This window comes from Bombina bombina, chromosome 3 (genome assembly GCF_027579735.1).
Source record: "Bombina bombina isolate aBomBom1 chromosome 3, aBomBom1.pri, whole genome shotgun sequence".
Classification (NCBI taxonomy): Eukaryota; Metazoa; Chordata; class Amphibia; order Anura; family Bombinatoridae; genus Bombina; species Bombina bombina.
This window is the reverse complement of record NC_069501.1, coordinates 784975002-784998900: the sequence shown is the minus strand read 5'-3', so window position 1 is coordinate 784998900 and position 23899 is coordinate 784975002. Positions and strand designations below refer to the sequence as shown.

Below are 23899 nucleotides of genomic sequence, written 5' to 3'. Positions count from 1 at the left end.
TGATTGGCTGAGTTCCCTCATAGCCACCCTCATAGCCATTTTTCTCTGCAAATGTTATTCAGCTGATGATCCACCAGGCCTTGCTTTCATTTGAGAGTAGCAAGTTATGCAAACTAAAGAGACAAAGAAGAGTTAGAACGACACTATACTATTTGCCTATAATTTTACTAATTCTAGAGCACCATTACCCTAAATAAGGCTTGTGGACCACACCTAATTTCCAAGCTTTTTGGTGTGGTTCATGTTAGTACTTCTAATTACTGTATATAAAAAATGTGTAGGGATGGATGGATTCTACAGTAATGCTCTTCCATGCATATAATGAAGACTTTAAATCACTTACCCATAATGGAATCCCTCCTGAAGACATCTCTGTCAAATATATAAAAGGACAGGTGGCGAAAGTTACGAGGAATCTCACAGTAAAAATCTTCTCCGTAAAAAGGGCTGGGGTGCAAAATAAACAAATATACCAATTAGTATAATTAAAATAACAGGACTAGAAGAGCTATATACTGCTTAAGACATTCAAGATAGAAAAAGCATCTTATATCAGCCAACGTAAAGAATGACTAACCACATTTTGCATAAATGTTTTTAGCAACAACAACCAAATAACTAAAATGATCAAAACATGAAAAAAAAAAAGTACAGCATAAATATAATATATAAAACATTTTTGGTCACCCCCGGATTAACTGAGCACATTGGGGGGACTAAGGAGAGATACAAATACTTTTGAAAATAAAAGGTTAAAGGGACAGTACAGTCAAAGTTAAACTTACATTGATTGTATAAAGTATGACATTTTAAACAACTTTCCAATGTACTTCTATTATCAGTTTTGCTTAAATCTCTTTGAATCCTTTGTTAAATAATAATCCTATGTGAGCTCAGGAGGGTGCAATGTTATACATAGATACAAAGGCTGCTGCTATGGACATGTGCATGCTCCTAAACTGCTCCAATCAGCCTAGGTTTAGTCTTAAATAACGGATACCAATAGAACAAAGACAATTTGATAATAGAAGGAAATTAGAAAGTTGTTTAAAATTGAATGTTCTATTTGGATCATGAAAATTTAATTTGGACTTTACTGTCCTTTTAAAAATGTAAATCTATCATATTAGTTTAACTTAATAAACAGATGTGCAAGAACATTTTCTTATTGCCACTTTTTTAGTCACTAAACATTTGAAATATTTTACATTAAGAGAGACAAATTGAATAACCCTATTTTGCAAATGGAGGCAAGAAGAATCTATCTGGGGGTAGAATGAAGCTTAGTTAATGATGGGGTTCTAAAGAGTAAAACATATATGAAAACTAGTCATGCACTTCCTTGCCTCCACAGAACAGTTAATCGGCTGATCCACTAATCGTTTTCTTTGAGTAGGTTGGGAGTGAACTGGATATATATGGATTTAACAACCTAGTTAATCATTTAGCTTTTCCATACATCAAAACTGCAAAGAGGAAGTTGCCAAAAAAAGGCAACAAAATAGGACAGTTTCCTTTTTGATTGATGTCCCTAGATTTATGTACCTTGGGGAAAAAAATGCCTTTGCATGTGCAGTTCAAGGGATCTTCTAGATTGTTTCAGGTTTACAGTTAGGCTGGATCTTTTGGAAAAACATTGACCCTTGGAACATTCTTTAATTATTTAAATTACACATTTTGCTTTTAAATAGGAAACGCATCAAAGTAAAAAAAAAATGGAATATCTTAAACTGTGTAGATCAATTCAAACACCACATTTGACTTGAAATAAACAGCATTATTTGGTAAAAGCATTGTCAAGTGTTGTTACAAGCAATAAACATACTAAATGCATTATGATGTGGGACGATCAATAGAAGGTTGTGTGTATACAGCCACGTGAGTTTACTTACCCTGATTAGTGACCTTAGGTGGTATTTTTCCACCTCCGCTTGGGTTTTATTGTTCAACTCAATATTTTATGAAGCTACTGAAATCACAACAAACATGAAATAGCTTTCTACATTTGAAGCTTGAAGGGCACCTAAAGGAACACCAATGTGTTTACGAGCCAATAAACTTGTCAAACAGGTCTGACTATCCAAATGTAAACCATTCACCCACTGGATAAAATGCCAGCACTTCAAAGCTACGCATTGTAAAAAACAGGACCAATGCCCCACTTTACCTTCATTAGTCATTTAGAGGTGAAATTAGAAAGTGCATGCCCCTCAAATCTTCATTTCATGTAAATTTAATTAAAACCACTTTCCAGTTTACTTCTATTATAAAATGTACTTAGTTTTCTTGGTATGCTTTGTTAAAGTGAGCTAGCTGAATACACTGGCTGACTGCAGCCACCAATCACACGAGAGCTCCCAGTAGTGCAATGCAGCTCCTCAGCCTACCTTTTCAACAAAGGATACCAAGAGAATGAAGCAAATTAGATAAAAGAAGCAAATTGAAACATTGTTTAAAACTGCATTTCTACCTGAAACATGAAAAGTTAAAAAAGGCTTCAATAGTAAAAAAACAAAAGCTCATGCTCTAATTCGTTAGAGAATGTCATTTTAAGAATATTGATTCTACAAGGAGCACTGCTCGTCCCAAGTGGAAACTGCTGCCTATCCAATATGCTGATTGGATCAGTGGTGGGTTCTGCTTAGGACAATCAGTGCTCTAGGGGGTCCTGAGTTGTACTTCTACTGTGTATTTAAACCCTTTGTGAGGGTTAAACACACAGAGTAGGGTCAACAGTCTTAGAATGACATGCTCTAACAAATTAGACTATTAGAACCCTTTCGTTTTGACTTAACTGTCCCTTTAATGGACACATTTTTGACACAATGCACAATAAAAAGTCTATGGAGATTTTTGTAGTTGCTTTTTAAAGGATTGTGATTGACCCCATAGTTAGATACAAGCATAAATATCTATATTGCACACATGAACTAGCAGTGTATAACTGTCAAAAACTGTCAAAATGCACTGAGGCAGTTCAACGTCTTAGAAATTAGCATATGAGCCTACCAAGGCCTTTCGACAAAGAATACCAAGAGAGCAAAGCAAATGTATTAAAATTAAATTGGAAAGTTGTTTAAAATTGCATGCCCTATCTGAATCATGAAAGCTTAAAGGGACATGAAACCCACATTTTTTCTTTCGTGATTTAGAAAGAGCATGTCATTTTAAACAACTTTCTCATTTACTTCTATTATCTCATTTGCTTCATTCTCTTGATATCACTTGCTGAAAAGCATATCTAGATATGCTCAGTAGCTGCTGATTGGTTGCTGCACATAGAGGCCTTGTGTGATTGGCTCACACATGTGCATTGCTATTTCTTCAACAAAGGATATCTAAAGAATTGAGCAAATTAGATAATAGAAGTAAATTGGAAAGTTGTTTAAAATGACATGCCCTATCTGAATCATGAAAGTTTAATTTTGACTAGACTGCCCCTTTAATGCTGACTAGACTGTCCCTTTAATACACACTATCCAAACACAGAGGATAAAACCCAGGAAGTGAAAAGTCTTAGAGAAACTCATAGCAAGTCCAGACCAGGGAGTAGATTTAACAATTGCTGTAGCGAATCATGTCCGCCTGACAACGCAAAATGCCAACAGCATAAGCTTGTGCAATTCCGCCCCCTGCACATTTGTGGCCGCTAGCAGGGGGTGTCAATCATTTGTGATGATTGCAGTCCGCCACCTAAAAGGTGGTGGTCAAGATGAGGAGCAGCGGTCTTATGCTTTTTAACTTACGTTTCCGGTGAGCTGGAAACTTAGAGCGTAGAAAGCAGCATCTGCTGCTTGTTAAATCTAGCCCCAGGGGTCAAAGCGTGCGGACAATGGAACAAAACCAAATCACAATGCATTAGAGTAAACTTATCCAGGCCAGAAACTTGCAGGCAGAAGACTGTACAGAATCAGGATGCAAAAGGGTTAACAAAGTCCAGGAAGATAGAGCAAAATCAGAATCCAAAAAGTGCTATTATCTTTTGTGGTGGTATAATGAAGTCTGGTGTCTGGTCCTTGCTTTCTTCTTGAGAGCATTGTCTAGAAAGAGCATCAGCTTTTTTATGCCTGGATCCTGATAGGTAAGAGAGAGAGAAAAATAGAATCTGGAAAAAAATAAGGACCAGGGGGCTTGTCTGGCGTTAAGCCATTTAGCTGACTGAAGAAATAAGAGATTCTTATCATCTGTTAAAATGAGAAAAACAGAATTTATGTTTACCTGATAAATTACTTTCTCCAACGGTGTGTCCGGTCCACGGCGTCATCCTTACTTGTGGGATATTCTCTTCCCCAACAGGAAATGGCAAAGAGCCCAGCAAAGCTGGTCACATGATCCCTCCTAGGCTCCGCCTACCCCAGTCATTCGACCGACGTTAAGGAGGAATATTTGCATAGGAGAAACCATATGGTACCGTGGTGACTGTAGTTAAAGAAAATAAATTATCAGACCTGATTAAAAAAACCAGGGCGGGCCGTGGACCGGACACACCGTTGGAGAAAGTAATTTATCAGGTAAACATAAATTCTGTTTTCTCCAACATAGGTGTGTCCGGTCCACGGCGTCATCCTTACTTGTGGGAACCAATACCAAAGCTTTAGGACACGGATGAAGGGAGGGAACAAATCAGGTCACCTAAATGGAAGGCACCACGGTTTGCAAAACCTTTCTCCCAAAAATAGCCTCAGAAGAAGCAAAAGTATCAAACTTGTAAAATTTGGTAAAAGTGTGCAGTGAAGACCAAGTCGCTGCCCTACATATCTGATCAACAGAAGCCTCGTTCTTGAAGGCCCATGTGGAAGCCACAGCCCTAGTGGAATGAGCTGTGATTCTTTCGGGAGGCTGCCGTCCGGCAGTCTCGTAAGCCAATCTGATGATGCTTTTAATCCAAAAAGAGAGAGAGGTAGAAGTTGCTTTTTGACCTCTCCTTTTACCGGAATAAACAACAAACAAGGAAGATGTTTGTCTAAAATCCTTTGTAGCTTCTAAATAGAATTTTAGAGCGCGAACAACATCCAAATTGTGCAACAAACGTTCCTTCTTTGAAACTGGTTTCGGACACAGAGAAGGTACGATAATCTCCTGGTTAATGTTTTTGTTAGAAACAACTTTTGGAAGAAAACCAGGTTTAGTACGTAAAACCACCTTATCTGCATGGAACACCAGATAAGGAGGAGAACACTGCAGAGCAGATAATTCTGAAACTCTTCTAGCAGAAGAAATTGCAACTAAAAACAAAACTTTCCAAGATAATAACTTAATATCAACGGAATGTAAGGGTTCAAACGGAACCCCCTGAAGAACTGAAAGAACTAAATTGAGACTCCAAGGAGGAGTCAAAGGTTTGTAAACAGGCTTAATTCTAACCAGAGCCTGAACAAAGGCTTGAACATCTGGCACAGCTGCCAGCTTTTTGTGAAGTAACACAGACAAGGCAGAAATCTGTCCCTTCAGGGAACTTGCAGATAATCCTTTTTCCAATCCTTCTTGAAGGAAGGATAGAATCTTAGGAATCTTAACCTTGACCCAAGGGAATCCTTTAGATTCACACCAACAGATATATTTTTTCCAAATTTTGTGGTAAATCTTTCTAGTTACAGGCTTTCTGGCCTGAACAAGAGTATCGATAACAGAATCTGAGAACCCTCGCTTCGATAAGATCAAGCGTTCAATCTCCAAGCAGTCAGCTGGAGTGAAACCAGGTTCGGATGTTCGAACGGACCCTGAACAAGAAGGTCTCGTCTCAAAGGTAGCTTCCAAGGTGGAGCCGATGACATATTCACCAGATCTGCATACCAAGTCCTGCGTGGCCACGCAGGAGCTATCAAGATCACCGACGCCCTCTCCTGATTGATCCTGGCTACCAGCCTGGGGATGAGAGGAAACGGCGGGAACACATAAGCTAGTTTGAAGGTCCAAGGTGCTACTAGTGCATCCACTAGAGCCGCCTTGGGATCCCTGGATCTGGACCCGTAGCAAGGAACTTTGAAGTTCTGACGAGAGGCCATCAGATCCATGTCTGGAATGCCCCACAGCTGAGTGACTTGGGCAAAGATTTCCGGATGGAGTTCCCACTCCCCCGGATGCAATGTCTGACGACTCAGAAAATCCGCTTCCCAATTTTCCACTCCTGGGATGTGGATAGCGGACAGGTGGCAGGAGTGAGACTCCGCCCATAGAATGATTTTGGTCACTTCTTCCATCGCTAGGGAACTCCTTGTTCCCCCCTGATGGTTGATGTACGCAACAGTTGTCATGTTGTCTGATTGAAACCGTATGAACTTGGCCCTCGCTAGCTGAGGCCAAGCCTTGAGAGCATTGAATATCGCTCTCAGTTCCAGAATATTTATCGGTAGAAGAGATTCTTCCCGAGACCAAAGACCCTGAGCTTTCAGGGATCCCCAGACCGCGCCCCAGCCCATCAGACTGGCGTCGGTCGTGACAATGACCCACTCTGGTCTGCGGAATGTCATCCCTTGTGACAGGTTGTCCAGGGACAGCCACCAACGGAGTGAGTCTCTGGTCCTCTGATTTACTTGTATCTTCGGAGACAAGTCTGTATAATCCCCATTCCACTGACTGAGCATGCACAGTTGTAATGGTCTTAGATGAATGCGCGCAAAAGGAACTATGTCCATTGCCGCTACCATCAACCCGATCACTTCCATGCACTGAGCTATGGAAGGAAGAGGAACGGAATGAAGTATCCGACAAGAGTCTAGAAGCTTTGTTTTTCTGGCCTCTGTCAGAAATATCCTCATTTCTAAGGAGTCTATTATTGTTCCCTTGGTTAAACACTAAAAAACTCTAAGCCATCTCCGTGGAGATGTTGCCTGTACAACGGCAAAGAGAATGACTGGGGTAGGCGGAGCCTAGGAGGGATCATGTGACCAGCTTTGCTGGGCTCTTTGCCATTTCCTGTTGGGGAAGAGAATATCCCACAAGTAAGGATGACGCCGTGGACCGGACACACCTATGTTGGAGAAAGGATTTAACATTCCTTCCAAAAGGTGTCTCAGATATTCAATGTGCCTAAATCGGGTGTTGAAAGCTGTTTTCCACTCATCCCCTTCATTGATGCGTACTAAGTTATAGGCTCCTCAGAGATTCATTTAAAAAAAAAAAAAAAAAAAAAAAAAAAAAAATTGCACCCCTTAAGTAGTCAAACAGTTTTAGGATTTTCCCCTTAGGTACAATCAAAGGCATTACAGAATAAGGATCCAAAAGGGTTAACAGAGTCCAGGCAAAAGTCAGCAACAGTCAGGCAGATATCAGAGCAAAATCGGAATCCAAAAAGCTTAGTCCAGAAAATGAGCAAAGGCCAGCAAAAGAGCAGCTTAGTGCACCCAGGTACAGTCCTATGCACGGGCAACGTTATGAGTAACTGGTCACCTTAAATAGCATGGTGGAAAGCGCACTAAGCCAATGCCAAATAGCGAGACACCTGGAAGTGGTCAATGACGGCAATGGTTTAGAATAAAGCATTCATAAATAATTGCTATTGAATGCATTTTCATACAATGCTGGTTTGGCAAGCTGCAAACACCTCTATGAGCAACGAATGGTATAGTTCTAAATGTTTCAGACAATTCTCATCTTCCCATTAGTTTAATGCATCTGAAATGTAATAAATATTGTTCTCCCTATAAAAAATACAAATATATCTTATTTGTCAATTACAAGCATAAAGGGACAGTAAAGTCAAATTTAATGACTTTCAGATGGAGCATGTAATTTATACAACTTTCCAATTTATTTCTAATATCTAATTTGCTTTGTTCTCTTGTAATCCTTTGTTGAAAAACATATAGGAAGCTCAGGAGCAACCATGCACTACTGGGAGCTTGCTGCTGATTGATGGCTGCACATATATGCCTTTGTCATTGGCTCACCCAATGTGTTCAGCTAGCTCCCAGTAGTGCCTTGCTGCTCCTTCAAAGGATAATAAAAGAATGAAGCAAAAATTATCATAGAACTAAATTAGAAAGTTATTTAAAATCACATGCTCTATATGAATCATGAAAGAAAAAAAATGTGGGTTTCATGTCCCTTTAACATTATAAAAAAAAAATTGTATTACCCCTGTTGTAAAAATGTATTATCTCAACTGCAACGCAGAGTGGATTGTTACTCCAAATTGTTTTCCAAATCTTAACTTATCTTGTAAAATCTAAAGTGGAATAAACAGGATGTTTCTACTTTCTTCAGTAAACCGGAGTGTATTTGCTGACATTTTTCATTTGGATACGTTCCCTAATATTGAGTTGTAATTGATGCAGTATAAATATTGCAAACCACTGGCTATTTTAGGAGAAAAATGTCCTTAAATATTTTTAACATCAACAAAACTCTGTAGAATCTAACAAATGGATTACATATTATCAGCCTCGCGGATTGACAAATTTATATGAAATTTAGAAGCAAACTCAATATTTATTCTCTGATCTCTCTAAATATAAAAAAAAATAACAATTTTAAACATAGTTCCAGGATTTGTCATGCCCTGATCTATAAACATCAACTTATATTTTAAATTGGAACCTAATGGAAGGCATTAAAACACAGTATAATTTTCCACCAAATTAAAATTATATTCAGAAAATTGTAAAACTATGCAGTAAACCCATACTTGCTTTGGACCTTTTGAGTACTGGACTTTAGTTAGGCTTCTACTATCTCATTTAAAGGTACACAAAACTCAATTTTTTTCTTTCATGATTCAGATAAAGCAAACTATTTTAAACAACTTTCCAATTTACTTATATTATCTAATTTTCTTTGTATTCTTGTTATATGTGCACGTCTCTGCAGCACTTTGTAGCAGTAGTTTTGCAACAATGTTATACATTAGCAAGAGCACTAAATAGCTGCACTATTTCTCGTCATGTAGCGCTCTATATATGTGCACGCTACCTACCTAAGTATCTGTTCAACAAAGAATGACATGAGATCAAAGCAAATTAATAGAAGTAAACAGAGAATACAACTTTTTAAAAAGTTTTTCATCTAAATCATGAAAGAAAAATGTAATATGACACTTGATACCAAGCAAATGCTGGTTGCTTGGTAACTGGTTTTGACGATAGGGATTCATTATGGAATCTACTTGGTGGGTTGCATTAACCCGTTAACGAACAACTGTGTACAGGGTACGTCCTACAAAAAAAAACGGTTGTTAACAACCAAGGACATACCCTGTACGTCCTCAGGTAATCTGAGCACTGGAAGCGTTAGAGATCGCGTTCAGCTGCTCTAACAGTATTGCAGCGATGCCTAGAAGTCGAGGAATCCTGCAATACTGTTCCTGACTGCCTGGCCCCCGGATTGATCGCTCCCAACGAGTGATCACTTCCGGTTTCGCTCCATGTGGAGCCCGACAGTCTAGCAGAGCATTGGAAGCGATCGGAAATTGATAATAAAATATTTCATTTGTCTGATCATGTCAATATTAGTAAATATTGACTCTGACCAGTGTGGATCTCCCTCTCTCTAGTCGCTTGCGTTTTTGTTGGAGAGAGAGATCTGTGTTTAGGATACAGAGATTTATCTATTATATTTCTTAAAAACCCAAAGGTTCTTTTCAGAGCCATTAACCCATAGCTTGCCAGTGATCACTATAAATCACTGGCAGTAGCATAGCTGCACATTTTTTTGCAGTCTGTGCATTTTTTTAGGGGTTCATTTTTTTTTGAGACCCAAAAGGCTCTTTTTAGAGCCATTTAGTTCATTTGAATTTAAATTTTGTGTTGATTTTTTTTTTAGTATTTTTTTCTTTTCTGTGACAGATAAAATAATGTCACAGAGAATATATAGTGATGAGGAGGCATATGCCATCCTTGCATCAGAGTCAGGCGCCTCTATGTCTGACTCAGACCCCAATTTTGACCCTGTCATATGCTCAGATACATCATTAGATACAGTCTCAACTGATAGTGATGTATCTGTGGCTGCTAGCCCCCCTGCCAGAAGGAGACGTGTTGCTGACATTGCCGCTGCAGAGGCTTATACACCTCAAAGGAATATATGCGTGGATGAATCCCTGATGAAGTATAAGGGAAGGCTGGGATTCAAGCAGTTTATTCCTTCCAAGTGCTCCAGGTATGGAGTAAAGGTGTATAAGCTCTGTGAGAGCCAGACTGGGTATACTCAGGCCTTACGGGTGTATGAGGGAAAGGATAGCCACCTTGACCCTCCAGGTTGGCCAGAACATATGGGAACCACTGGCAAGATTGTCTGGGACCTGATATTACCCCTAATGAACAAAGGGTATCACTTGTACTTAGACAATTATTATACAAGTGTCCTTTTGTTCAAGCTACTGTATTGCTTTGATACAGTAGCTTGCAGTACAATTAAAAAGAACCGCGTAGGTTTCTCAGGACAACTTGCACGCACCCGGCTACGAAGGGGGGGGAGACCTCAGCTCTGCGCCAAGAAGAGCTGTTGGCAGTTAAGTACAGAGACAAGAAGGATGTGTACCTTCTTACCACCATCCACACAGAGAGGACTGTGGCGGTTTCTGTACATGGCAGAGCTGAGAGCATAAGGAAGCCAGTGTGCATCAAGGCTTATAACCGGCATATGGGTAGGGTTGATCTGGCAGATCAGCTGCTGCAGCCCTACCTAATTATGCGGAAGACAAGGGCCTGGTACAAAAAGGTTGCTATTTACTTAATGCAGATTGCAACCCACAACGCTTTTCTGTTGTTCAAAAAAGCAAACCCCGGAATGAAACAGACTTTTTTTACAGATTTAGCTCCAGATCATTTTGTACCAAGATGCACCTGCTCTCCGGGTGGTGATGGGAGAGAGCAGAGTTGAGGTTACCCATTTTATTTTTAAAATCCCTCTACTGCCGCAAAACAGAAACCTCAAAAAAATGCAGAGTCTGTACCAAGAGGGGGCAGAGAAAAGACACCATATATTACTGTCCTGATTGCCCTGGACAGCCTGGACTCATTGGGGACTGCTTCAAGCGGTATCATACAATTTCCATTTCTTTTTAATTTATTTTCTAATTTGCCGGGGGGGTTTTTTTGGTTATGTTCACTGTTAGTTTTTTTTTTTACTTTTACTGTGCCAGATTTTTACATTTCACTACTCTATTTTTTTTATAAGTTCTAAAATTGGTGCTGTATTTTACCAAAACACATGAAAAACCTGTGCATGGGGGGAATGGGTGTACTCAGGGGGCCTTGCAGAAAACAATCTGGAGTGTTTTTGCAATAACTTACAAACAGGCTCTCCTAAATCATAGCCAAAAAGCAATGTGTGTGTAAAAATAAAAAAATACCACCACACACTTTCTCCATTTTTTTTGGCTAAAACAGTTGCATCAAAGGCATCAAAACACCCCAGTTATAATACCTTGGGGGTCTCAACTTCTGAAATATATGCATGTTCATGGAGAGCAAATAAATTGGGGTATGTAAAAAGGCCCCCCAAAAGAAGATAGTCAAAGAAGATATGTTAAATTTGAAAAAAATGTCAGAAGTTTGGCATTGCAAACCCCAAACATCCCAACAGAGCTATGCATAGGTGGTATCACTGTACTCAGGAGATGTTGCTGAACAACTATTTGGGTGTTCTTTGGCAGTAACACAACAGGAACAGAGAATCCATGCCTAAAGTACAATGTGTGTGAAAAATAGCACAAAAAATGACTACCCAAAAGATTGACGAAGACTGGTGGTTGAATTAGTGCATGTAAAGTGTTAAAATACCAGCTTTTCAAATAGCCTAGGGTGTCTACTTTTCAAACATATATGATTTTCTGGGGTAAATTACATTGGCCGGCTTCAGAAATGTACCAAATAGGACATGGTGCATGAGGATAGATGAGAAAATTCCAAGTTGGAAAACTGGAATGCGCCCCCTAAAAAGAAGGCCTTTTAGCCCCCTGAGAACCCGACAAACCTATTCATGGGTGGTATCACTGTACTCAGGAGATGTTGTTGAACACATATTGAGGTGTTTTTTTGCAGTAACAAATAACAGGAACTAAGAATCCATGCCTAAAGTACATACCTCAGGAGATCTTGCTAAACTAATATTGGGGTGCTATTTGGCAGTAACACATAACAGGAACTAATAATTCATACCTAAAGGACAATGTGTGTGAAAAATAACACAAAAAAATGACTACCCAAATGTTTGCTAAAGACTGGTGGTTGAATTAGTGCATGAAAAGTGTTAAAATACCAGCATTTCAAATACCCTAGGGTGTCTACTTTTCAAAAATATATGGTTTGATGGGGGTAAATTACATTGGCCGGCTTTAGAAATGACCCAAATAGGACATGGGTGCATGATGACAGATGTGAAAATTCCAAGTTGGAAAACTGGAATGCGCCCCCTAAAAATAAGGTCTTTTAGTCCCCTGAGAACCCAACAAACCTATTCATGGGTGGTAATCACTGTACTCAGGGAGCTGTTGTTGAACACATATTGAGGTATTTTTTGGCAGTAACAAATAACAGGAACTGAGAATCCATGCCTAAAGTACAATGTGTGTGAAAAATAACACAAAAAATGACTACCCAAATGTTTGACAAAGACTGGTGGTTGAATTAGTGCATGGAAAGTGTTAAAATACCAGCATTTCAAATGCCCTAGGGTGTCTACTTTTCAAAAATATATGGTTTTATGGGGGTAAATTACATTGGCCAGCTTCAGAAATGTCCCAAATAGGACATGGGTGCATGTTGACAGATGTGAAAATTGAGGTGTTATTTGGCAGTAACCCTTAACGTTCTCAGTAAATGTATTCTTAAATTGCTATTTTGACAAAAAATCACCACTTTATTTTTCCTTCAAACTTTGGCATAGATTGGTGGTAAAATGGTTGCATGAAAAGAGTCAAAATACCCCAAGTTTAATACCATGGGTTGTCTTCTTTTAAAAAATATATACAGGTGGCCCTCGGTTTACAACGGTTCAATTTACACCGTTTCAGAATAACAACCTTTTTTTCCAGTCATGTGACTGCTATTGAAAAGCATTGAGAAGCAGTGCATTTATTAAAATAGCCAGTAGGTGGAGCTATCAGCTTGTGTTGCAGCAAAGCCAAGCAAGCTGAAATTAATCAGTTTAACCAGACCTGAGCTATTGAGCAGATTTCAAAGGAACAAGATCTCCCTATCTATAAATCAGTCCAGATTGGAATGCATAGAAAGAACTGTTTGCAGAAAAATGCAAGTAAAGTCTGTGCTGTGAGATTATTTTATTAGGTTTATAATGCTGTTTAGCAAATGTTTTTGTTCATTTAAATTAGTTTAATTATATATTCTGTGTTGTGTGGTTATTTTATTAGGTTTATAATGCTGTTTAGCATTTAAAGTCTTTATTTTAAAGCTTTAAAAATAATGTATTAGGTGTTACTTATGACAATTTTGAGAGGGGCCTGGAACTCCCTCACTTCCCATTGACTTACATTATAAACTGGGTACCAATTTACAACAGTTTCGATTTACAACCATTCCTTCTGGAACCTAACCCCGGCGTAAACTGAGGGCTACCTGTACATGTCAAGGGATATTCAGGGATTCCAAACAGATATCAGTGTTACAATGTAACTATTGCTAATTTTGAATAAAAAAAAAATGGTTTGGAAATAGCAAAGTGCTACTTGTACTTATTGCCCTATAACTTGCAAAAAAAAGCATAGAACATGTAAACATTGGGTATTTCTAAACTCAGGACAAAATTTAGAAACTATTTAGCGTTAGTGTTTTTTGGTGGTTGTAGATGTGCAACAGATTTTGGGGGTCAAAGTTAGAAAAAGTGTGTTTTTTTTTCAATTTTTTTATCATATCTTATAATTTTTTTATAGTAAATTATAAGATATGATGAAAATAATGGTATCTTTAGAAAGTCCATTTAATGCCGAGAAAAACCTGTATATAATATGTGTGGGTACAGTAAGTAAGTAGTGAGTAAGAGGAAAATTACAGCTAAACACAAACACCGCAAAAATGTAAAAATAGCCCACTTGACTTAAAAATGTAATTATTTTTTCCGTGTAGTAATCATATAATTATGTTTAATAATCTATTTTGGACTTTCTGATTCAAATGGTCAACATTATTATTATTATTCTTTATTTATAAAGCGCCAACAGATTCTGCAGCGCTGCCCATGGGTAACAAAGATAAAAGGACAGTACAATATGAGACACCAGACAAACCTTAAACAAATACAGGGGGAACCGGGAGCCCAGTCTAAATAAAATAGCAGCTGTGGCCTTTTCTATTCCATATGTATTTATCTCAGCCTGTTTAATGGATCTAGGAGAAGGTGGAAATAGGCACAGTAATGAAGATGATCTCTTAAAGAAATATGAAACCCAAGAAATGGATTTTGTTATGTAGACAGAGCATACAATTTGGAAAAAAAGTTTTCAATTTACTTATATTACCAAATGTGCTATGTTCTTGTGATATTCTTTGTTGAAGATATACCAAGGTAGGTGTCAGGAGCACTACATGGAAGGAAATAGTGCTGCCATTTAATTCTCTTGCTAATGTATAATATTCTTGCAAAACTGCTGCCATATAGTGCTCCAGACATGTGCAAGCTCCTGAGATTACATCCCTGCTTTTCAACAAACAAAACCAAGAAAATGAAGACAATTTGATAATAGAAGTAAAATAGAAAATAGTTTAATATTGTATGCTGTATCTGAATCATGAAAATAATGGGGGTTTGTGTCCCTTTAAGCACACTTCTTGTGTCTCAATACGAGAACATATTCAGAGATAATAGTTAATGGTCTAACTAAATACATTGGTTCTTTATCATCTGCAATAAAGAAGACATTAGCACTTCTCTTATAGTTGTCTACAAAATGTATATTGATAACCAGTATATCCTGATCACAAAACATCCTGATCAGAAAGCTCAACTGTATAACATGCGGACCAAATACCATCCACAGTTTTCTGAAAATTATTAAATAATTACTTTACTGAGAACTTTAGCTCCTCTTCTGAGACAAGAGAAATGGCTCTTGCACAATTTAAAGGGACAGTCAACATAGAATTTTTGTAGTTTAAAAAGAAAGGTAATCCCTTTATTACCCATTCCCCAGTTTTGCATAACCAACACGGTTATAGAAATACACTTTTTACCTCTGTATCTAAGCCTCTGCAGACTGCCCCCTTATTTCAGTTATTTTGACAGACTTGCATTTTAGCCAATCAGTGCTCATTCCAGGGTAACTTCACGTGCACGCGCTCAATGTTATCTATATGAAACACATGAACTAATGCCCTCTAGTGGTCAAAATGCATTCACATTAGAGGCAGTCTTCAAGTTCTAAGAAATTAGCATATGAACCTCCTAGAATTTGCTTTCAACTAAGAATACCAAGAGAACAAAGCAAAATTGGTGATAAAAGTATATTGGAAAGTTGTTTAAAATTACATTCCCTATTTAAATCATTAAAGTTTTTTTTGGACTTGACTGTCCTTTTAAGCAAAATGTTCTAATAAAACCCAGCAGTTCTCTTTTGTGAATATTAATTGTGTAAGCTTCTTCCATAGCGTTCCTCTGGTGAAGATATGATGGTAATCTGAAAACAGATAGTTTTATTATTTGTAAAATAAATTTTACACGCGGGTATAAATGGCTATAATTTTCCTGTCAATACCTCCAGTACATCACATAAGCAATCTCAACTGCCACTGTCAGATTACATATTTGCAATCCAAGGATCACTGCTTGATAAATACATATTTTTCATCCTTGCATACTGATTTTCAATCCTTTTTTTAAGAACAAAAATGCTGCATACTGCTTACAAGTAAATTTTTAGCAGCTTTTTAAAGGGATACTCAAGTCAAAATGAAACTTTCATTATTCAGATAGAGCCTGCAATTTTAAACAACTTTCCAATTTACTTCCATTAACAAAATGTGGACAATATTTTAATATTCACACGTTTTGAGTTACTAGCTCCTACTGAGCATGAGCAAGAATTCATAAAATATAAGTTTATGCATTTGTGATTGGCTGAGGGCTGTCACATGATAGAGTAGGAGAGGAAATAGACATAACTTTGAAATTTGTCAGAAATAAATCTACTACTCATTTGAAGTTCAGAATAAATGCTTTTAAATTGTCTTTCTATCACGTATTTGTTGACTATACAAACCTACTTTGGTTACTGGTCCTTTAAAGGAACATTATATACTAGATTTTTCTTTGCATAAATGTTTTGTAAGTGATACATTTATATAGCCCATCTGGGTGTGTTTTTGTAAAAATGTATAGTTTTGCTTATTTTTAAACAACATTGTGCTGATTTTCAGACTCCTAACCAAGCCCAAAGTGTCAGATGAATACTAAATAATACAGCCTTCAGACTGCTTCTGTTTGTATAAATGGTCTTTTTTTTAGATCAGTATCTGTGCATACTATTCTTTATAGTAGTGTCTATTACATGCAGTTAAATGAAAATTAGTATATACTGCCCCTTTAAGTAGCCATAATAATTCTGTAGTCCTGTAATGTAATATAAATACATTTATTGCACCAAAACATAGGATCTAAAATTTGAACAAGAAAATTGATATATGATACCAAAAGTGCCAGAATATTGTTGCATACATAAAATACATACTGTATTTTCCTGGGAGATGAAAACAGAGATATTAAACAAATTGGAGGGCCTGTGGCAATTACTACACACACAAAGCAATATTTCTACCATTTTTATAAATGACTTAAGTACAATACAGCTAGAACAAAAGACATAGACACTGTAAAGGTATAGTATTTTTGGACGCGTAGAAGTCAAGGATGTGTGTGCTTCAAATCCAGTGAGATTACACACAATACATTCAAGCTATTATGATCATAATTTATTTGTATTGGGTCGCCAAATTCCGTAGCCCTGGGTACAATGATAGGGGTATACAATGACAAAGATTTGTGATAAAATACAAAGCATAACAAAACTAAATAAATCTAGTACAGGAGGAAGAGGGCCCTGCTCCGGAGAGCTCAAAGTCTACAGGTTTAGGGTGCAGAGACATAAGGTTGGGGTAGCTTGTTACATCGGTTGTAGTTGCAGCAGGGAGTCAGGCTGTTCATGTATTAGTTTGGTTCGGATGAGGAATGGAGGAGAGATGGTAAGCCTCTCTGAATAAGTGGGTTTTCAAAGAGCGTCTGAAGCTATACGAGGTTGGAGACAGTCTTATGGAGCCGGGTAGAGAGTTCCAGAGGACAGGAGCAGCACATGCAAAGTCTTGGAGCCGGTAGTGGGATGTAGAGATAACAGGAGTGGAGAGATGTAGGTCAGAGAATGATCAAAGAGGACGGGATGGGGAATATATTTAACGATGAGAGAGGAAATATAGTTGGAAGTTAGACTGTTTAGTGCTTTGTAAGTTAAGGTTAATACTTTAAATTGTATTCAGGAGTGTGTGGGGAGCCAGTGTAGAGACTGGCAGAGCGGAGCAGCTGGATGAGTCTAGCAGAAGCATTCATAATAGATTGGAGGGGGGAGAGGTGTTGTTTTGGAAGGCCATTTAGGAGTAAATTGCAATAATCAATGCGTGACAAAATGAGGGAGTGAATAAGTATTTTTGCAGTTTTTTGAGTAAGGAAGGGACGAATTCTGGAAATGTTGCGTAGGTGTGAATGGCAGGATTTAGTAAGTGCTTGTATATGTGGGTTGAATGTGAGCTCCGAGTCTAATGTGACCCCCGAGTCTAATGTGACCCCAAGACAGCGGACTGGGGTGAGGTGTTGAGAATAGGGTCTCCAACCATCAGAGAAATTTCAGGTGTTGGATGTCTCGAAGAGGGGGGGATAAGAAGCAGCTCAGTTTTGGAGAGATTAAGTTGGAGGTAGTGTGAAGACATCCAAGAGAAAATTGCAGAGAGGCAGTTGGAAATCTGGTTGAGTAAAGAGGGAGAGATATCAGGAGAGGAAAGAAAGATTTGGGTATCATCAGCATATAAGTGGTACTGGAATCCCAAGGAGGCTATACGTTTTCCAAGGGAGGATGTATAGAGAGAGAAAAAGAGAAAAGCAAGGGGCCCAAGACAGAGCCTTTTTGGTACTCCAACTGAGAGAGGCATAGGATCGCAAGATATGTTGTTAAAGGAAACTGAAAAAGAGCGGTTTGAGAGATATGAGGAAAACCAGGAGAGGGCTGTGTCTCGGATGAATGAATGTAGTAATTTTAGGAGGATAGGATGGTCGACTGTGTCAAAAGCAGCGGATAGGTCAAGAAGAATTAGTAAGGAGTAGTGGCCTTTTGCTTTAGCTGATAACAGGTCATTTGTGACTTTAGCAAGAGCAGTTTCTGTTGAGTGTTTAGGACGGAAACCAGATTGTAGTGGATCAAGTAAGGAGTTAGTTGTGAGAAACTGAGTTAGCCGATTACGGACCAGTCGTTCCAATAATTTTGAAGCAAAAGGAAGTAAGGAGACCAGTCAATAGTTAGCTATGTGTTTGATTATTCATAAAACTTATTTTTACACCACCTTGAATAGTCTTTCATGGACAGTAGAATACATCTAGTACAAAAGTTCAAATCCGAGTATAACATCTGCGTATCCAGCAAACTACTTTAGCCCAATCAATGCTGCTGTCCAGAACACATGTAGAGAAAGTAAACATCTAAGAAGGAATAATGCGTCCCATTGATATACTCTTTGTTATTTGAATTATCATCTGACAACTATTTAAAATTCAAAGGACAGGGGTGTCCATATCACTGTATGAACTATTAGTGTAACAGAGTTAAATAAAAAAATAAATAGTTTGCGAAGAAGGTGTCATGACTAATTAGCATAATTAATGTCACTTTAAAAAAAAACAAAAAAAAAAAACATTTTACACAGGGAAAAAAAAAAGTTAATTTTTAATGAAAGCTTTCAATAAACTCAAATGAAATAATCAACATACATTTTGAATTTGCTAAATTCTAAATCACATTCGGCTATATTACGAGTTTTGCGTTATGAGCGGCTCGAGACTAACTTGCAAGTTATTTCCTCCGCTCACCTCCCTATAGCGCTGCTATTACAGGTTTGCAAAAACCCGGTGTTAGCAGGCAATATGGCAGCGTTGAGCTCCATTCCGCACCCAAATACTAGCGCTGCTTTGAGCTGGTTTTACGTGCTCGTGCACGATTTCCCCATAGACATCAATGGGGAGAGCCAGCTAAAAAAAAATGCCTAACACCTGCAATAAATGAGTGTAAAGCTCTGTAACGCAGCCCGATTGATTCCTATGGGGAAAGAAAATGTATGTTTAAATACCCTAACATAAACCCCAAGTCTAAACACCCCTAATCTGCCGCCCCCGACCCCTATATTACACTTATTAACTCCTAATCTGTCGCCCCCGACATCGCCGCCACCTACCTACACTTATTAACCCCTAATCTGCCCCAATGTCGTCGCTACCTACATTACACTTATTAACTCCTAATCTGCAGCCCCCAATGTCGTCGCTACCTACCTACACTTATTAACCCCTAATCTGCCGCCCCCAATGTCGCCGCCACTATACTAAAGATATTAACCCCTAAACCTAACCCTAAGTCTAACCCTAAATAAAAATTACTATCATTAACTAAATCATTCCTATTTAAGACTAAATACTTACCTGTTAAATAAACCCTAAGCTAGCTACAATATAACTAATAGTCATATTGTAACTATCTTAGGTTTTATTTTTATTTCACAGGCAAGTTTGTATTTATTTTAACTAGGTAGACTAGTTAGTAAATAGTTATTAACTATTTACTAGCTACCTAGTTAAAATAAATACAAATGTACCTGTAAAATAAAACACTAACACCTAACCTTACACTACAATTAACTAAATTACAATAATTAAATATAATTAACTAAATTACAAAAAAATAAACACTAAATTACACAAAATAAAAAAGAAATTATCAAATATTTAAACTAATTACACCTAATCTAATAGCCCTATCAAAAAAAAAAGCCCCCAAAATAAAAAAAAACTATCCCAAACTAAACTGCCAATAGCCCTTAAAAGGGCCTTTTGTTGGGCATTACCCCAAAGAAATCAGCTCTTTTACCTGTAAAGAAAATACAAACAACCCCCCAACAGTAAAACCCACCACCCACACAACCAACCCCCCCCCAAATAAAATCCTATCTAAAAAACCTAAGCTCCCCATTGCCCTTAAAAGGGCATTTGGATGGGCATTTAGCTCTTTTTCAGCACAAACCCTAAGCTAAAAATAAACCCTTAAAAAAACCTAACACTAACCCCCGAAGATCCACTTACAGTTTTTGAAGACCGTACATCCAAGCGTCAAGAAGTGGTCCTCCAGACGGCATCTTCTATCTTCAACCTTCCGACGCGGAGCAGCTCTATCTTCAAGACATCCGGCGCGGAGCATCCTCTTCTTCCGACGGCTACTGAAGAATGAAGGTTCCTTTTATGGACGTCATCCAAGATGGCGTCCCTTGAATTCAGATTGGCTGATAGAATTCTATCAGCCAATCGGAATTAAAGTTGAAAAAATCCTTTTGGCTGATGCAATCAGCCAATAGGATTGAGCTTCAATCCTATTGGCTGATCCAATCAGCCAATAGGATTGAGCTTGCACTCTATTGGCTGATTGGAACAGCCAATAGAATGCAAGCTCAATCCTATTGGCTGATTGCATCAGACAATAGGATTTTTTCAACTTTAATTCCAATTGGCTGATAGAATTCTATCAGCCATTCAGAATTCAAGGGACGCCATCTTGGATGACGTCCATAAAAGGAACCTTCATTCTTCAGTAGCCGTTGGAAGAAGAGGATGCTCCGCACCGGATGTCTTGAAGATAAAGCCATCTAGAAAATGCTGTCTGGATGAAGACTTCTGGCCATCTGGAGGACCACTTCTTGCCGCTTGGATGAAGACTTCTCCCGGCTTTGTTGAGGATGGATGTCCGGTCTTCAAAAACTGTAAGTGGATCTTCGGGGGTTAGAGTTAGGTTTTTTTAAGGGTTTATTGGGTGGGTTTTTAGTTTAGGGTTTGGGCTGAAAAAGAGCTAAATTCCCTTTTAAGGGCAATGCCCATCCAAATGCCCTTTTCATGACAATGGGGAGCTTAGGTTTTTTGGATAGGATTTTATTTGGGAGGGTTGGTTGTGTGAGTGATGGATTTTACTGTTGGGGGTTGTTTGTCATTTTTTTTTACAGGTAAAAGAGCTGATTTCTTTGGGGCAATGCCCCGCAAAAGGCCCTTTTAAGGGCTATTGGCAGTTTAGTTTAGGCTAGGGGGGGTTTTTTTTGTTTTTTTTTTGGGGGGGGCTTTTTTATTTTGATAGGGCTATTAGATTAGGTGTAATTAGTTTAAATATTTGATAATTTCTTTTTTATTTTGTGTAATTTAGTGGGGGGTTTTGTAATTTAGTTAATTGTATTTAATTAATGTAATTTATTTAATTGTAGTGTAATGTAAGCTAGCTACAATGTAAATATTAGTTATATTGTAGCTAGCTTAGAGTTTATTTTACAGGTAAGTATTTAGTTTTAAATAGGAATTATTTAGTTAATGATAGTATTTTTTATTTAGATTTATTTTAATTATATTAAAGTTAGGGGTGTTAGGGTTAGACTTAGGGTTAGGTTTAGGGGTTAATAACTTTAGTATAGTGGCAGCGATTTTGGGGGCAGCAGATTAGGGGTTAATAACAGTAATGTAGGTTGTGGTGATGTTAGGGACCGCAGATTAAGGGTCAATAATATTTAACTAGTGTTTGCGATGCGGGAGTGCAACGGTTTAGGGGTTAATATGTTTAATATAGTGGCAGCAATGTCCGGTGCGGCAGATTAGGGGTTAATAATTTTATTTTAGTGTTTGCCATGTGGGAGGGCCTCGGTTTAGGGGTTAATAGGTAGTTTATGGGTGTTAGTGTACTTTGTAACACTTTAGTTATGAGTTTTATGTTACAGCTTTGTAGCGTAAAACCCATAACTACTGACTTTCAGTTCACGGTACGGATCTTGCAGTTAAGGGCTGTACCGCTCACTTTTTGGCCGGACAGGCAAACTCGTAATACCGGCACTATGGAAGTCCCATTGAAAAAGGACTTTTTGAAAGCTGCGGTAGTTACGTTGCATTACGGCCAAAAAAGTGTGCGCTGCAAGACTCGTAATAGTTTAAATTCTAAAGGTTGCTCCCACGTATTTCAGCACAAATCTTTGTAGTACAGGTTCTAGCAGTGAATGGGTCTTTACCAGGATATTTAAAAATCCTTCTAATAAGGGTAAGTAGCATAAGACTGGTAAAGCTCCGGGATCCCATTATCAGTTCAGTTTTATTTAAGGTTACTACAGAAGGTTGCAAAAGGTCCAGTTACAGAAAAAAAAAAAAAGATTTTATAGAAAGGTGCCGCCAAGCTGTCAAAAACAAAGACCATACACATTTTGTAAAAGAATAGTATAGGGACAGGGCTGGACATACTGTAATAAATAGCAGTGGGTGAAAGTTAGTACAATGATTGGACTAGTTAAATATTAGCCCTGGTGCATATTTAGAAACGACATACCACACATGCCCGTGTTCCGCAATAGTATCCAAACTATAACCAAGTGCCATAATGAAATATATATAAAATGTTCAATGATGAAATATGCCTGACCTGTTAAAATGTATCATACTCTCTACATTAAAAGTTGCAAGTATGCCAAATTAAAGGGTGTCAAGTAAACTGCGCTATAGATCAATGAATCAGATGAAATGGTGTATGGAATATCAGGTTACATAGAGGTAGTATTCCTGTGCCAGGAAATCAATTTTTGTTCCTTAAAAATTTAACAGGGACACAAGAATAACAGAATGTGTGTCATATTATTACTAAAGTTTTGCTTATCTGATATCATTAAAGAGCAGATTTTGTGTGTGTGTGTGTGTGCGCGAATGTATACATATACATACATACACACTATATATATATATATATATATATATAGAGATAGATAGATAGATAGATAGATAGATAAAATAACTCATTGTGTAGCTCATTAACAAATCTAGACAGGCCAGAAGGCTGTTTTTTCCCACAGAAAACCTCTGGAATACATTGTTTCCCATGCAGCAAAGGATTCTGGGTAAGATATGCAAATTAAGTTCACAATGACACACCTTTTTACTTCAAGTCTGCTTTTTCAGCAGATTCCCTTAACGCCAAAGCATTGCTGTTCACACAGCTTATAAGCCTAGCTACGGTTAGTGCAGTGATTCATAACCATCCCAGGACAGACTGTTTCGTAGTTATTGCTACTCATCAGCTGGGAGAAGGTTTGAATCACTGCTGGGTGAAGTTGATTTCGGACAAAATACAACAATATTTAAAATTAGGGGGAGGTAAAAGGCGAGTTTAAAATCCTCCACTACGCACAAAATATAGAGAAAATAACTCATTGTGTAGCTCATTAACAAATCTAGACAGGCCAGAAAGCTGTTTTTTTCCCACAGCAGTGATTTTCCATCAGCAGTGATTCAAACCTTCTCCCAGCTGATGAGTAGCAATAACTACACTGTCCTGGGATGGTTATGAATCACTGCCCTAACCCTAGCTAAGCTTATAAGCTGTGTAAACAGCGATGCTTTGGCATTAAGGCAATCTGCTGAAAAGCAGACTTGAAGTAAAAATGTGTGTCATTGTGAACCTAATATATATATATATATAAATACACACATATACAGGGAGTGCAGAATTATTAGGCAAAAGAGTATTTTGACCACATCATCCTCTTTATGCATGTTGTCTTACTCCAAGCTGTATAGGCTCGAAAGCCTACTACCAATTAAGCATATTAGGTGATGCATCTCTGTAATGAGAAGGGGTGTGGTCTAATGACATCAACACCCTATATCAGGTGTGCATAATTATTAGGCAACTTCCTTT

At 38.0% G+C, this 23899-nt stretch overlaps 1 protein-coding gene across 3 annotated transcripts in view; it reads right to left on the bottom strand.

Annotated features, from left to right (window-relative positions):
- Window positions 1-23899, bottom strand: part of RASA3 (RAS p21 protein activator 3) — a 580390-nt gene that overhangs the window by 353333 nt on the left and 203158 nt on the right. For 2 of the 3 annotated variants that reach the window (XM_053707675.1, XM_053707676.1), the window contains exon 3: window positions 344-447. In XM_053707675.1, the coding sequence (XP_053563650.1) occupies window positions 344-447 (104 nt within the window). Of the gene's footprint in view, window positions 1-343; window positions 448-1892; window positions 1985-23899 lie in introns of those variants that run through there. The other variant, XM_053707677.1, reaches the window with a different exon arrangement.